We start from the raw sequence: 17,274 nt of genomic DNA, 5'->3' as shown, positions 1-17,274 counted from the left end.
AAAATTTTTCTTGCAGTTGAGATTTCTTTTTAAAATACATTGTTCAACATATGTGTGTGTGTGTGTGCATGTGTGTGTGTGTATGTGATCGTTATTATTAACATAGCTTAACAATTTTGTAGTCATATTGCTATGATGTGTGCAGTCTCACAGTTTATGATGATGTCTAGCAATGGGGCATCATGCCACAGAAATGTAGCATCATGTCTCACCTAGTCACATTATCCTGACACCAGGCTGACCAGTTCAAACCATAATCTCTTAATGCTGAGTGCCAAGTGAGGCAGCAGCTAGTTACCATTTTTATAAGTCTTTGGTATGATTCAGCTGGGGTTTGAACCCATAACCTCCTGCATCCAAGTCATACCAGAGACTTATACCGGAGAGGTCAATCTGGTATAACATTCCCATACCAAAAGTTACAATGTAGCATAACACAAGTTGCAAGTTTGGTATTAGCTAGATCCAAGATGCAAGGGATTAATGTCCCATTGCAAAACCAAAGGATGCCATCATGTCTGAAAATAGTTGTGCTCTAGTTTCATACTTTGCATAGGGAGGGTTTAAATTTGTATAAAAAAAGAATTTCCCATGTTTTCCTCACTGGTTATTGTAGCTATTTTTAAAAAAAAATACATTGTATATCTTGGTATTGTTAAAATAACTTTCAATTCCCTTTATTTTGGTGTGAAATTGACCAGTGTTTATTTTGGTTGCTAAATTATCAGGAATAAAAGTATTTACCAGAATAAATACTGGAATAACTGTGAAATACCAAAATAAAACAAAGATTTGTATTTCTTTTCAGACCAATTTTGGCTTAGTTTTAATAATGGGTGTAAGTGTACAAATGATTTTAATTTTATTCATTTGTAAGAGTAATTAGGGTTTTGTTTGCAACTTCCCAATGTATCACATTTATGTAAAATCTATTATGAGAATCAACCCTTAGATATCTATCATCAAAATAATTATCAATACAGTAATACCTCGTGCATTCGCGTTTCTGGATTTGCGAATTCATGGATTCGCGAAATTTTCATTGGTACCCTCTATGTACATGTTTTCTTTATTTTATTGAATTGTACCTTCGTTATATGACTTCTGTGACATATGAAGTTTACCTAGTTTACCTTCCTGACAATGACAAAGAAAACGTCAGTCATTAAGTTTACAGTCCCATTCGTTACTTGGTTTTACCTTACTGTGAGTGCAAAAGAAAACGGCAGCCAATGAATTAGTATAGGGGTAATATTAGTATACATGTACCGTACTGTAAATGCGCTAGTGTGGCAAATACCCATTAGGCGATACTGTACTCTATTTTTACGTCAACCATTTATTTCTCTTTTTAAGGGTAATGTATTAAGCTAACTTTTAAATGAAATTAAAGTGCTTTGGGAGCATGATTTGGGTCATATTTAGGGTTTAAACCCTAGAAATAAGCACTTATTAGCATTTTTTGTGACTCGTACCAAACATTCGCGATTCCTCCTGATCTGCGACTGGTTCTGGAACCTAACCTTGCAAATGTTCAAGGTATTACTGTAAATAATAACTAAAATTGTCTATTGATCCATTTAACCAATTTTAGTTTGGTACTTTCAAAATAAGAAGAGGAAAACAAAACAGCATATACTACCCTATTTGAAGTAGAAAATACATCAAGCCAGATTGTAGTGAAGGAATTCTGTGAGTAAATAAATAAACTCCGTATTTTGTCTGAATACATTTATTGACTGTATGTGTATAGACAAAAGCTTTTTAAACATTATCATTTTTTTCAAATGGACTGGAGAAATAAAAACTCTATATAAACATATATACCTGACATGTCAACATCATCTGGCTAGTATAATAAAGAGGGACAGCAAATGTTCATAAATTACTATTTACACAAGTTTATTCATCACATATAAATATAAATTATGAAACACAAATTTAAGGATTTAAGGTCACATTAGTTGAAAATACAACCATCATTGGTATGTTTGATTATATATATATATATATATATATATATATATATATATATATATTAAGAAGAGGAAAATTTTTTCAAAGTTTTCTGCATACAATTTCTTTGTACATCTCATTTTGATACATCTATGGTGTCCATTATTTTAGTTCACATATGTCATAATTCAGGTGATAATCTTCTTATTTTGCCTGATAGGGCATTCTTTGAATTTTCTATATGTATGTTACCACAATTAATTGAGGCCATTTAAAACAGAAAAGACATTCTAAGGTCATCCTATAATATGCACCCAAATTGTTTTTAAAATAATCTTTGTGTCCAAAAGCCGGTAATCATTTTGCTTTTACTCCTGGTTAAAAATAAAACCTTAATAAAAATTAAAGTTTTTTTTACATATTTAATTTTTCAGGTAATACATATTTCTATATTAAAGACAACTAATTAATTCTTGTTGTCAGGTAAGGCACATGTCTATATTACTGAGGACTGATAGTCACAGAATGAATACACTAAACACAATTAATAATCTGGAAATCCCATCTATATTATGTGGAACTGAAATAGCACTAGGCTTTGTGTGACATTTCTTTATATATCTTCCATAATTTTGCCATTACTGAATTTAAAATCCGTGTAACTTAAATATCAATATTTCATGTGTACCATTGTATATGTGGTAATGTGCCAATCGCATAGCAGACACACATACCTGACTCATAATGGCCTTTGGAAGGGCGAACCTCCACCTGAGTGCTACCCTGTTAGTATCCACTGGCAGTGGGATATATTCAAGACAAGTGTAAAGAAATTCCATGGTGTAAAATGGAATGTTATGATGATGTACTATCAGATAAAATATTAGACTTTATGAGAAATGCAAACTGATGCTATTTTAAAAGATTTTAAAAATATATTTGTAAGACCATTATTAGATACAATCTACATTTTCTTAACCTTCATCTTGTGGTACTTTGTCTTAACATTCATTTGGAAAGATTTATCTTCCTAAAGCTTTTTGTTCAATTCTTGATACATATATTTGCATTTTAAATACTTTACTTTTTACATATGTGAAAAATGATTTCAAAATAAATATAAAAAACATCTATTTCACATTTGTAAAAAAATATTTTTCACATATTATGTGAAATAGTATTGACCCTCAAACATGGCCAACAAAGGAAACAGCTCTTTTAAAACTACCCTTAGTGAAATGGGAATATTTGGTACTAATATATGACACATGCTGCTCATTTATAACAACTTGCACTACTGACTGAAATACACAAATCAGCATGACCATATGCTTGCATATCTTTCCATAAGCATCTTGAATGCCAATGAATACTGTGACTTCTCAAATCTGTAGTAGAACATGATCCAGCTTAGAATTATTATCTTTTGCAATACAGTTATATGCTTGCAAATACTCCTTATATATTTCTTCGAAATACACTGAAGCAATTGTCATGGTATAATAATTTTCAGATGTATTCTTTGAACCAATCTTTTAATCCACATTCCTCATCAATTCAAACTAAATAGGTTGGCACACAAGGGACTAATTCAGCTGTGTTTTATTGTAATTACTTTCTGGTATCTTAATACTGATGGTCTGAACTTTTCAAATCTGCATGGAACAGAATCCATTAGCCAGTTTATCCTCAATGTTTCATTTACCATATGTACTTGCTTATAAGTCCAGTCCAACTGCAAACAACCTTGATCCTGATCTGCTATCACATAAAGCAAGGACAGACCAGGGTCTATTTTGTTTTTCTACTGATAACTATTAACAGACTGTACAGACTGAGATCTACTGGCACATTATGTGATGGTAAATCAGTTGGCAGTTGGAAATGACTTATAAGTATATTACAGTAAGATAACCAGTCAACCATATACAAATGAAGAATTCACTGCATTTACAACAAATGGATTTTTCTCCTGCTATAAAAGGAGTTTCATTACTTATTTGCAGACCTGACAACATACATCCATTTACAATGGACTCTTTGTAGTTTTAAAAAGTGATTTTAGCAAATCTGACTCGCATACTTGTAGTAACAACTGTCTTCACATAGTATGACAAGAATAACCAATACAAAGCAGGTACATGATTTTAAAACTTCAAACCTACTTCTAATACCTGCCCCTAAGGTCACACACAGCCATAAATCAGGACTTATGTAATTTCAATTTGTAAAACATTCTGAAGAAGGAGTGAATCTGCAATGCACTGGCAGCAATCTTTCTTTCCTGTTTCCAGAGATGGGAAGAAGGTCAGATATCAAAAGTCAGAACAGCGTTTGAAAAAATGGAGCACCTTGGCAGTGAACTTGCTGTCAGAGCAAGAGAAGACCACTAGATGGGAAGCCACTCTTGTGTGGGTATATCCAAGACCACATCCATGTCTGGTGTACATCTGCAACGCAAAGAAAGAAATATTCACTAAAATATCAACTGACGTATAATATAGATAACATTATATACTGATTCCATATTTATGGAGTGCCATTACAAAACACAAAGTAAAAGAGATACTGATTTCACACAGTACTGTAGCAAGACAAATGCAAATTATAATATTTTAATCTCACCATATTTTAATAATTTAGGTGGTTTTAAAACTTTCATAACAAAAGTTTGCAAATTACATACTAGCAAATTATTTATTGTTAATTGTACAAACTGTTGTATCATCTAATATAAACAGAACACTATTTAATGAATTACATACATGCTTCAATTTTAGATTTAGATTATCAAATAAAAGCACTGTATCTGTAAATACAATTACAATGAAACCAGTAATTCAGACACACAAGCCCTGAGTTCTTTGCATGCGTATACAAGAAATCCTAATGTATCAATCATTTCAAAGAATGAAAAAGGATATTTTCAAAGAAACTGCTGTTCAAACACTAAGATATCCGGAAAAACAAGGTTTCAGTTAGTACTTGTATATGTTAAGCCTACTGAAATAGTCATCGCAATGCTTGCAGTTAGTACTTGTATATGTTAAGCCTACTGAAATAGTCATCGCAATGCTTGCAGTTAGTACTTGTATATGTTAAGCCTACTGAAATAGTCATCGCAATGCTTGCATTTAGTACTTGTATATGTTAAGCCTACTGAAATAGTCATTGCAATGCTTGCAGTTAGTACTTGTATATGTTAAGCCTACTGAAATAGTCATCGCAATGCTTGCAGTTAGTACTTGTATATGTTAAGCCTACTGAAATAGTCATCGCAATGCTTGCAGTTAGTACTTGTATATGTTAAGCCTACTGAAATAGTCATCGCAATGCTTGCATTTAGTACTTGTACATGTTAAGCCTACTGAAATAGTCATTGCAATGCTTGCAGTTAGTACTTGTATATGTTAAGCCTACTGAAATAGTCATCACAATGCTTGCAGTTAGTACTTGTATATGTTAAGCCTACTGAAATAGTCATCGCAATGCTTGCAGTTAGTACTTGTATATGTTAAGCCTACTGAAATAGTTATCACAATGCTTGCAGTTAGTACTTGTATATGTTAAGCCTACTGAAATAGTCATCGCAATGCTTGCAGTTAGTACTTGTATATGTTAAGCCTACTGAAATAGTCATCGCAATGCTTGCAGTTAGTACTTGTATATGTTAAGCCTACTGAAATAGTCATCGCAATGCTTGCAATACTAATGGTCCTTATCCTCGCCAATTTTCATTAAGGAAACCCAGCTTACTTTTGCTGTGATGGGAAGAACTCTGGAAACATCTGAAAGCGTGTATTTGTTTTTGGATCACGTAGCAACTTTGTAACTTCAGTGTCCAACTCTTGGTTTGCCATCTCTAACTCCTCCTGTTCCTTCTTGTGGAATTCAATCTCCTGAAATCAGTGAAATTTTGTATTCAAACAAAAGGTTCATAAAACAATATATACAAGGTTACCTCAACATAAAACAAAACTACATACATGATGCATGAATTAGAAGAGTAACTATGTACAATCAACTTTATCCTCTAAATGGGAATAGCTTACTACTATTAAATGCACATTCTATTTGCAATGAAACTTGACAAACCAAAACTCTGGCTACTCAGAATTCTTGTCAAATTGAAACATTAATTTTAAATTGATAAAACTATCTACTGCCCATCATGTGTATTTCAAAAACAGTTTCTGTTTCCAATGATTGACACCATGAGCCCTAATTCATACTTTTGTAGCTTGAAATTGCTGTCATACCTATTCTGCATCATCCACTGAGATGAAATTTACAAGCAAAACTGGTTCCATAAAAAAACTCTGGTAATGTTTTTTTTTAAAAATCATTTAATTTAAATAAAGAATATTTCATGCGTAAACACTAAAATGTGTATGAGCCACATAAAAGCAGACCTGCATAAAAGCCGGTACTTCTAATTACCATATATATTCGCGTATACGCCAGTTCGTGTATAAGCCGATCCCCAAAACTGAACAGGTGCATATGTTTTGTGAGATTAGGGTTTGTAACGTAGCTTTAAGAATGTTCAGTCATATCGCTATGATGTCTGCAGTGTGGCAGTTTATAGTGTCTACCACTGGGGCACTTAATTACCGGTAATGTAATTAATTAAGCACATAATCAAACCTACAATGTACATGCGGTGGCGCCATTAAATAAATACATTCAGTAGCCTAATTGTGAGCATTGAATTGAACTGTATTGTTGTTATTCGTTACGTTGTCATGCTGCGATTACATTTTAATGAGTTAGGTATTTACAATTTCAAGGCAAAGTAAAAACATATTTACCGGTGCACTGATGTAAAATGTCCAATGCAATAATGCATAAACAAACAATAATCGAGTCAAAAGAAAGAGGTAGTGTTACAGCAACTCACGATTACTAAAGTCTTGTCATCGTTTGATCAAAATATACACAAATCTAAATTAGGCAGAAGCAATAAGAAAACAGAAAATTAAATAGATTACTTTTCAAAAGAGTTTGAAACCATTTCTTTTTTTAATAATCATGCACGCCAACCTCAAGATAAGTATACATGTAATTTTTATTAATATAAGTTTGCCTAAATAAATGCATTTAGAACACGCCTCTTGCATCTTGCGATGTCTTGGAGTTGTGGGTCGGCTTTATGCGGGTCATGCACTTTTTAGTGTTTATGCCTGTTCAGTTGACCGCTCTGGTGGCCTAGTGGTTAGAGCATTCGCCTTGTAAGTGGGAGGTCGTGGGTTCGATCCCCAGCCGAGTCATACCAAAGACTTTCAAAAATGGTACTAACAGCTGCCTCACTTGGCGCTCAGCATTAAGAGGTTAGTGTTAGGACTGGTTGGCCTGGTGTCAGGATAATGTGACTGGGTGGGACATCATGCTACATGTCTGTGGCATGATGCCCCAGTGCTAGACATCACTATAAACTGACACACTGCAGACATCATAGCAATATGACTGAAAAATTGATAAAGCTACTGTAATAAATATGGAGTATGCACATTTGGTTATAGCACCCCATTTAAGGAATTTTTAGATTTGTGTGATTACCTATTGGAATTCAGCACAATGGAAATATTCCTAGCCTGAAATAATTATCCAATTATTAGAAGCAAACATCACGGAGTGAAGTGTTAGTGAGTTTCCATACCAAGGTTCACTAGTAGTGAATTCTGGAGATAGTCCATATTAAAATCTAGTGGTGTACATTGGTGGTGTGAGTGTAGTGGCAGTATTTATGGTAGGAAACCAGTAAATTACACAAAGGAATAAATAAGAAGGGACTTGGCAGATACTGTTTATGTCGCCATGTGGGCAAATATGGTGCAGTTATATTGGTGAAATGTGCCTGGAAAGCATACACTGACTGGCCTAAGGTGGCGGAGTTAAAATAGTTCCTAGTGTTAGGGGATACTCGTACATTTTATAAGGCACAAATGGTAGGCGGTATGGAAACATGACGTAGATAAGCCATTCAGATGTGCAGTTGATATATATTGGGCAGTTTGTTTTATCTGTCGACTTACATTAATTAGAGTAAAAGTTAGGTATAGAATGGACACGTCGGGCTTTCTAATTTACAACTTAAGTTGTATGGAAGTCTTTGGAAAGTTGGGGTAAACCTATGACTTCTAGTGAGAACTGCGCTAGGGTTTGACAACCGCTCGGTCAATTAAATACCCCAGTGTGTGTAACACTACATTAAAAATCCAAAGCACTCACACACATATGCTTATTTATTAATTATTCTGGACACACAAATGACTTAACAGTATAAACTTATACTCTCTTATAATTCAAGTCCAACTGCAAACTGCACAGAACATTATGTGCCAGCAGATCTGGGTCTGTGCAATTTGTTAGGAGTAATCATTAGAACAAATAAATATAATGGATTCTTCACAAATTTAGTGCCCCTGTGCCAAAATCTTGATGAAATTTTGTGTGCAAGAAACTTGCATTATAAAAATAAGAAAAAGAAAAAGTTGTTTCAGTTCTTAACATATTATCGGTGGGCTTTTTTATTAATGATTTTCTGGCAGATAGTAAATCGAGGTAATCAATGAACTGATCTAAGAGTGGTTAGAATCAATACAACATCCATTAAATCTTAGTCTAAATTCTAAGAGGATAAAAGTGAGGAATGACAGTAATACAAAATAATATAACTTTACATGATCGCATAAGTCCATTTTGTAATTAACATGCTTGCATTGCCTCTTTTTATTCTTCTCTTATAATCAATATTTTGAAACAATTGATAACAGTGTTATGCATATTTAATTTGTATTATTTCTTGGCTTTTCTTAATGATTATATGTTATGTACATCTGTGTTTTATACCTGACCTTGCACAAAATCAAGTTAATGGTGTGCCGTACCAGCGACATTTGTTTTGTAAACAATATGAGACATAACTAATATTTCTCTGTGATTATAGATTAGAAATAGATATCAGTATTAATGGTAAACATTTTTACTTGAATCTGAGTCTAGGACATTAAGTTTTTCACTTGGAAATTCCTAAACTTGTTGACAACTTTGAATCTTTTATAGAAGAGACTAATCTACATCCTGGTTCTATTATTGTGTCGTATCTTTTCTTTTATAGCATTGTTTATTTGAAAAATTATTCATTCTTGCCTTAACATCTGAAGCAGAATCAGACTTATTATTGTTGTGCTCAGTTTTTCATTTTGCTGGAATTACTTATTCAATGGAATTACAAAGTGCTCAATAATATTCTTGGATTAAAACATTAATCTGCACTATTGTGAATTCAGACAAGAACATTTTTGATTATATTATTGCGATACAGCAAAAGACTGTTAGCACATCAACAAACTCTAGGCCACTGACACATTAGCACATTCAACAGTAAAAGCATATCAACACATTCAATATTGGAATTTATTTGGAACACCAATGGAATTCAATTGGAATATCATACTTTTTTGCTTGTGATAGAACTTTGGATTATATGGTTTGGGATTTAATTCACAATACTGTAAGTTCTTTTTAAATTTTCACTTTGTATTCAAGGGAAATAAATTATTTGTTGAATTTTACAGAACTTGTTAGTTTTCGCTCTTTTCCGTTACTTAATTAAAATTATAGAATCATAACAACAGTCAGTTTGATAGAGCAGTTGATTCTAGTACTAATCATTCAATTGGTTACAGATACTGGTTGAAGAGAAGTGTCAAGACTTTGCCTTTTCATCAATCCATGACTATACAAAAACAGTAGTGGTTTGTGAGGATTATAAAAATGCTAAGAGAATGGTAGTGATAGTCAAAAGAAAATTTAGGTTTATTAGATCTGCCTAAAACTTGGAAACTTATAACACAGCTTAAAACAAGTTAGAAGAAGCAAACTGCAGAAAAGTCTCAGAAATCAATATGACACTACATTACAAAAATCTGTTCTTTCAAATACTAAGATCAATATCATGTTACGGCAAAGAACAGATTTCAAAACCAAGATGGTTTGAGTATTTTCCAATTGTATGTAATCGTCATTTTTCAAAAGTACAGTATTTATTCTTTGTTTTCCAAGAGCATTTAATCCTCACTCTTGACACATTTGATAAACCATACTCTATTAATAACACAACATGTGATGATCTTGATGCATATATTACTGAAGACATAAGGAAATCAATATATATATGCAATCAGGGAAAGCACCAGGATGTTAAAAGCCTTTGAAGATTACATAGTTCCATTACTTAAATACACTGTATTTATTAAATGCAATTTTTAGTATCTCAAACTTTCTAAAAGACTAGTGCTACAATTGTTCCACTTCATAAATAAGACAACAACAATGACCTGAATAATTATAAAGGAACAAGTATTACTGGTTATGAGTAAAGTCTTACTATTATTCTGAGTAAAAGACTCACAAAACCCAGTACTGGGTGATGAACAACCAGGATTACAAAAAGGTTGCAGTATGGTAGATCACACACACAGAGAGGTTACAATACTGTAGATAGTATATATTTCCAGCACTGCAGATAACACACACATTTATGTAGATAACACACACAACTTACAATACTGCAGATAACACACATAGTTTTTTGCAGACAACACACACACAGAGCTTACAATACTGTAGATAGTATATAGATTCCAATACTGCTGATAACACAAACATATACATGTATTTATGTAGATAACACATGCACAGAACTTACAATACTGCAGATAACACACATAGGTTTATTTAGATAACACACACACACAGCTTCCAATACTGTAGATAGTATATAGATTCCAGCCCTGCAGATAACACACACATGTTTATGTAGATAACACACAGAGCTTACAATACTGCAGATAACACACACATAGGTTTATGTAGATAACACATACACACACTGCTTACAACAGTGTAGATAGTATAGAGATTCCAACACTGCAGATAATGCACACATATGTTTATGTAAATAACACACACACAAAGCTTACAATAATGTAGATCACACAGAGGCTACAGCAAGTATATGGCAAACACATACACATATACCGGTATAGTAATAATACTAATAATAATAATACTAATACTACTACTACTACTAATAATAATAATAATAATCTATTGCATTTACTAGTTTCCACATCATTAATCATGCTTGAAACTATAAATTTTCACTTTTTTCACTGGACCAAATAAAAAGGATTTTGCAGAAAATAATTTAAAAGTAAAATTGACTAATTCTTACAGAATGTACCAGGAAGAGAAATATGAATCAGTAAGAATCAGTAATGATACCGCATAAGTGTAAACAGAAAATGAGCTAAGATATAAGGCAGTATATGGAAGGAAATTCCTCAAAGAAATGTTTACTCAAAATCAGACTCCCCCCACCCCAGGAAAGAAAAAGAGTACAAAACAAATGGAAACAAAAGTAGGAGAAAAGTAAAGCCTAATACTGACAATTATATATTGTGTGTTCAAGGCTTTTAACAATTTGAGCTGTTTTTACACAAAAATGCACAGCAATCCTGAAACAAATGTACTAAATTTCTGGTAAAAATCAGATATTATAAACCTGTGATTAATGGAATCACTGAAGAAAAACCAAAGAATTGAAAGAATCAGCCAAATCCAGTTCTCAATCAATGCAATTGGATCCCACACTATATTTCAGGAAATAATGACGGCAACAATGTAATGAGGGGAAATACTATGTATAGACAAATTATTACATTCTAAAGAAATAAAATTGAAGGCAAAATCTGAATTAATATCTATCCATGGAGATCCAGTTAAATGGGAAGGGTAAACTACAGCACTCCCTCATAATAACACTGTCCATAGAAACCTTTGAGTATGCCACCTTATAGTAAGACAGCCTTATAATGAAGTACATGGTACATATAATTTTACTACTAGTTTATGAAATTGTATCTATGGCCACAATTGCTTTATAACAGAAACTCTGTTATAATGAAGGGCCTTATAGTGAGGGAGTTCTTTACTTATAGGTCTGATATAGAGATCTGAGATTGGGACAGATGAGAATAATATAATGGAAACTGCTTCTTTTAAGTGATGAATGTCGAATTTCTTGCACATACAATAAGCATCCCAACATTGACTTGCATGCTAGGAATGTGAACAGTAAAAGTACTTAAGGTCAGAAACTCAAGAGCTATTGACTGTCTGAATGATAATTATTTGTTTCAGATTATGAATAATAGGAAACCATCAAGATGGACATGATGTTACACCTAAAACATTTTAGATGTAATTTTGACTAATGAGGAGTATATGATGCCAGCATTAGAGTATCAGTATCTAAGTCTAAAGGGCAAAAGTGACCACATAGTGCCAGTTTCTTAGTCCAGTGGGCAAAAGTGACCATAGAGTACTAGTATCTTAGTCTAAAGGGCAAAAGTGACCACAGAGTGCCATTTTCTTAGTCCAGTGGGCAAAAGTGACCACAGAGTACCAGTATCTTAGTCCAAAGGGCAAAAGCAACCACAGAGTGCCAGTTTCTTAGTCCTGTGGGCAAAAGTGACCATAGAGTACCAGTATCTTAGTCTAAAGGGCAAAAGTGACCACATAGTGCCAGTTTCTTAGTCCAGTGAGCAACAGTGACTATAGAGTACCAGTATCTTAGTCCAAAGGGCAAAAGTGACCACAGAGTGCCAGTTTCTTAGTCCAGTGGGCAAAAGTGACCATAGAGTACCAGTATCTTAGTCTAAAGGGCAAAAGTGACCACATAGTGCCAGTTTCTTAGTCCAGTGAGCAACAGTGATTATAGAGTACCAGTATCTTAGTTCAAAGGGCAAAAGTGACCACATAGTGCCACTTTCTTAGTCCAGTGGGCAAAAGTGACCATAGAATACTAGTATCTTATTCCAAAGGGCAAAAGTGACCACATAGTGCCAGTTTCTTAGTCCAGTGGGCAAAAGTGGCCATAGAGTACCAGTATCTTATTCCAAAGGGCAAAGTGACCATAGAGTACCAGTATCTTAGTCCAAAGGACAAAAGTGACCATAAAGCACCAGTATCTTATTCCAAAGGGCAAAAGTGACCACAGAGTACCAGTATCTTAGTCCAGTGGGCAAAAGGGACCATAGAGTACCAGCATCTTAGTCCAAAGGGCAAAAGGGACCACAGAGTACAATTATCTTAGTCCAACAGGTGAAAGTGACCATACAGTACCAGTATCTTAGTTCAAAGGGCAAAAAATGACCAAAGAGTACCAGCATCTTAGTCCAGTGGGAAAAAGTGACCATAGAGTACCAGTATCTTAGTCCAGTGTGCAACAGTGACCAAAAAGTACCAGTATCTTAGTCCAGTGGGCAAAAGTGACCAAAGAGTACCAGTATGTTTGTCCAAAGGGCAAAAATGACCACATAGTGCCAGTTTCTTAGTCCAGTGAGCAACAGTGATTATAGAGTACCAGTATCTTATTCCAAAGGCAAAAGTGACCACAGAGTACCAGTATCTTAGTCCAGTGGGGAAAAGTGACTACAGAGTACCACTATCTTAATCCAGTGGGAAAAGTGATCATAGAGTACCAGTATCTTAGTCTAATGACCAAAAGTGACCATAGAGTACCAATATCTTAGTCCAGTAGGCAAAAGTGACATTTTAATTTTAACTGCTACATTACAAGAATTTAGAATATTTGAAGCATATGAAAAAAAACACATCATAAATATATGAATGATGAGATAACTAGAATAGACTAGAAGCAACTGTTATCATCCATAGACAGCAATAACAGCAATTCTGAATGGAAATCATGAAATTTAAAATATTATGTGTCTACCAGAGTAATTAAATGTGTCATTACATCTACATTTAGTATCAATGACTGAAAACAAGCAAAGATCAGTGACATCTACAAAAAGATACAAGTGGTGAGCAGGAAGCTACCAACTTGCATGTCTCACAACAGATGTTTATAAAATTATTGATTCCCTTAAAAGAGAACATATTGTTATTTATATGAGAAGGAACAATCTATTTGCTGGCCAAAACTATGGTTTAATTTTAACAAGATCAACTTCATTCATAATACTGGAAGTTATTGATATTTGGGATGAAGCACAGACTTGGGATACGCCATAAACTGTATAAACAAGGACTATCTAAAACATTCAACATTGTCCCATATAAATGGCTAATCAACATATTAAAGGATTATGGCGTGAAAGACCAAATTATAAACAGGATTTCAACTTTCTTGTCAGACAGATATCAACAAGTTGTCAATAATAGTGAATACTTAGACTGATTGTATTTAACACCAGGAATATCACAGGGATATGTGCTTGGCTTGTTACTATTTATGGTATTTTTGAAAACCAAATAAGCCACACACAAAAAAACAAGGCCAATCAAATGTTTGCATTACTTAGAAGAACTATTTAATTCATGAACATTAATGTCACTATGCAAAACCGTAGTGAGGATCCACCTGGACTATGAAAGCTCATACTGGTCCCTGTATAATATACAACAAATTAAATAACTAGAAACTGTGCAATACAGACTAACAAAACAACTTCCAGGGATGAAAAACCTGAGGTTTATGGAAAGGCTGACGAAACTTAAATTACCAGCAGTGAGTTATGGACACACCAGAACTATGCAAAATAGTACACAACACACAATAGAGAAACCTGATCATTGATTAATATATGGAAATATGTAACATCTAGACCCAGAGTTGGATAAAACATGTAAAAGATCTACTCTCAGAATGATACATTTGCAATAAAATAAAATGCTTTGTAATAAGCATTACTTCAATTGGGAACAATGTTCTAGAGGAAATCATATCAGTACCCAACCGTAAATAGTTTTAAAAACAAGCTAGACAAACATTGGGCTTATCATGAACTAGCGTATGACAACAGTCCTTCAAATGGACTGACACACTATTGGGTAGAAAGAATTTCCATAAGTTCAAGATAAGACCACTTCTTCCTCCTAATTGCAGAGAGCTGATTAGCTGCTGTGGTGAACATAATGTATGTCAGATTGGAACCATTTATAGTTATAACCAAACAGACATCATAAGAAGTCTTTAGGTGATAACCCTATATTTATTACCATCCACCGTGGGGAGGGGAGGGGGCGAAAGCAAGACTTTCATGATAGCAATTGCCACACAGCAATCATATTGGATGTACAATTGGCACCATTTTCGTTTAGGACCAACTAGATATTGTAATATGTTTATGGGTTAAAAACCAATGTTGACAGAACCATCCATTTGGGAGGAGTAGAGATAACAATATTTTCAAGATAGCCAGCATCTATCCTGAAGCACTAAGTATGAAAAAAATATTGATCTAATGGAAAGAGAAAAAAAATGTGAGCATTTTATTAGAACCTGCAATTTATTTACAAATGTATCAGTGCAAATTAGCAATACAAACATAAGGAAAAAGCAACAACCCAGGAAGTGTCTATGTTGTGTGATTTTGACAAGAAATTAGGCTTGCCATACACAAAAATGTTACTGTAATGTTGGCATCTGTCATATACTGTAATTGGTTGAGACAATCTGATCTGTTAATTAGTTACTTAGCTCATGTTATCATCTGAATGGACCATTCAGTTTTCAATACTTGTCAAAATGAGCCTAGCCATTGGGTAAGCAATTAATTCAGGTTCTCATGTAAGTGCTTGCTGGCATCATTGTGAAAGTCAATTCACTTTTTCATGTCTGAATATATGAGTCAATGTCACATTAAAAAAACAAAAATGAAAACATGAAAGTCAGTTGAAAGTACTTCTCAAATTGGTATTTATTTCTTACAGTATTGCCAGAAGTGGGCATTTCCCAACATTACAGTGCTGCCACCAGTGCACATGACATTTTTGTTAAAAAACATCTTTAAAAATATATTTCTTATTAAAATGCTTTAATTTTATGATGTTAATTCCAAAATAATGCATATCTACCAGTTCTGATTGTAATTTTGTAAGCAAAACGGAGTACATTTGTTGCCTTTTCTATGAGAAGAAAATAGTATCCACACTTGCTTCCAAGCAGTCAGTAGGTTGAAAGTTATCAGGGTGCATTAAATAAAGAAGTGGTGTAGTATTAATTTTTTTCTCTCATACTAATAGGTAGGTGTACCTTTCAATTTCATGATGCAAACACAATTCTTTAATTCCTCAAATTTCAGTCTCTCACTTTTATACTCAATTGTACAAACATATAAACAAGACTTTCACATCTTTATTTTCTGCTCATCTATAATTTGATTATTACAATATAAACAAAAATAATATGAGGACAGTTAATAATTAATCATGTCAGCTGTGTATATTCCATGAACTTAAGTCTATTTTACTGCTGACATTGGTAGTGTCATGTCCATAGCTTTAACCATTTACCATCAATAAAGTACACATCTCCCTCGATAACTTGCAAACCCAATTATAATGCAGGGGCAAGTGTGGATCCTACTTTTTCTAGAAAATGCAAAAAGTATTGGCCCTTATTTGTTGAAGGTGAAGAAATCATCATCAAAATTAGTAAATGAAACTTTGATATATCCCTTGTTTTATTGTCTAAAATGATAGATAGTGTCCAGAAATGTAATTCAACATAAAGAAATTTGCAACTTTTCATAAGAAGTCATATTTTTTAAAACTTTTCTATCCAAAACAAATTCTCAGTATACTGTAATTAACATTATTTGACAATATTTTGATCCATGAAAATGTCAGTAATGCTTTCTGGTGAAGCACTTTGAAAAATAAACACAGATTAAATAAGTTTTGTTAAGTGAAATTCTTGTTTCAGTTTTATTTTTTCAACTTGATTTCAGTGTAATCATTATAAATGCTATAGGCCTTCAGGTATTCAATCATGAAAAGTGTCAATCTGCCATCACAGCTATAATCACAAGCATTTCTGAGAACCAAATTACTTTGATCTCCATGTTGTAGAAGTGTTTGTTGTACTGTTGCTATAAATTAAAAGTAGACTTACTTTATTATCACATTAATGATATAATTTGTATCAAATCAAATAAAGGGGGTGAAATAATTGAAAAGAAACTTAAAAGGCATTCACGATACAATGTATCATGTCAACCCATTTCAATTTACCAGCTGCACACAGACATAAATGCTATTAAGTAGGTACCTTAATTAAAGTATCAAGCATTAATTAGTAGTTTATCATATTAATCTGCAAATGTCATCAAGGATAGCAAGCGAAGCAAACCAAAGGACTACATGGGGTATGAGAGAATAGAGTTTCATAGTCTGCAGTAAACTTAAAATTGGCACTGAAAGATTTGCTCACAGATGAGC

The 17,274-nt window shown here is 33.4% G+C and overlaps 1 protein-coding gene across 1 annotated transcript in view; it reads right to left on the bottom strand.

Moving 5' to 3' along the window:
- Window positions 1-1,885: 1,885 nt before the first annotated feature.
- The window catches only part of LOC149780845 (uncharacterized protein C20orf96-like), a 44,699-nt gene continuing 29,310 nt past the window's right edge, over window positions 1,886-17,274 (bottom strand). The window contains exons 11-12 of the mRNA XM_089937930.1: window positions 5,713-5,855; window positions 1,886-4,406 (exon numbers count right to left, since the gene is read on the bottom strand). Coding sequence (XP_089794056.1) covers window positions 4,346-4,406; window positions 5,713-5,855 — 204 coding nt within the window. The 3' untranslated portion in view covers window positions 1,886-4,345. The remainder of the gene's footprint in view (window positions 4,407-5,712; window positions 5,856-17,274) is intronic.

Source organism: Sinohyriopsis cumingii, chromosome 16 (assembly GCF_028554795.1).
Source record: "Sinohyriopsis cumingii isolate HCF-2022 chromosome 16, ASM2855479v2, whole genome shotgun sequence".
Taxonomy (NCBI): domain Eukaryota; kingdom Metazoa; phylum Mollusca; class Bivalvia; order Unionida; family Unionidae; genus Sinohyriopsis; species Sinohyriopsis cumingii.
Note: the sequence above shows the minus strand (reverse complement) of the source record. Positions and strands in the feature narration are given on the sequence as shown.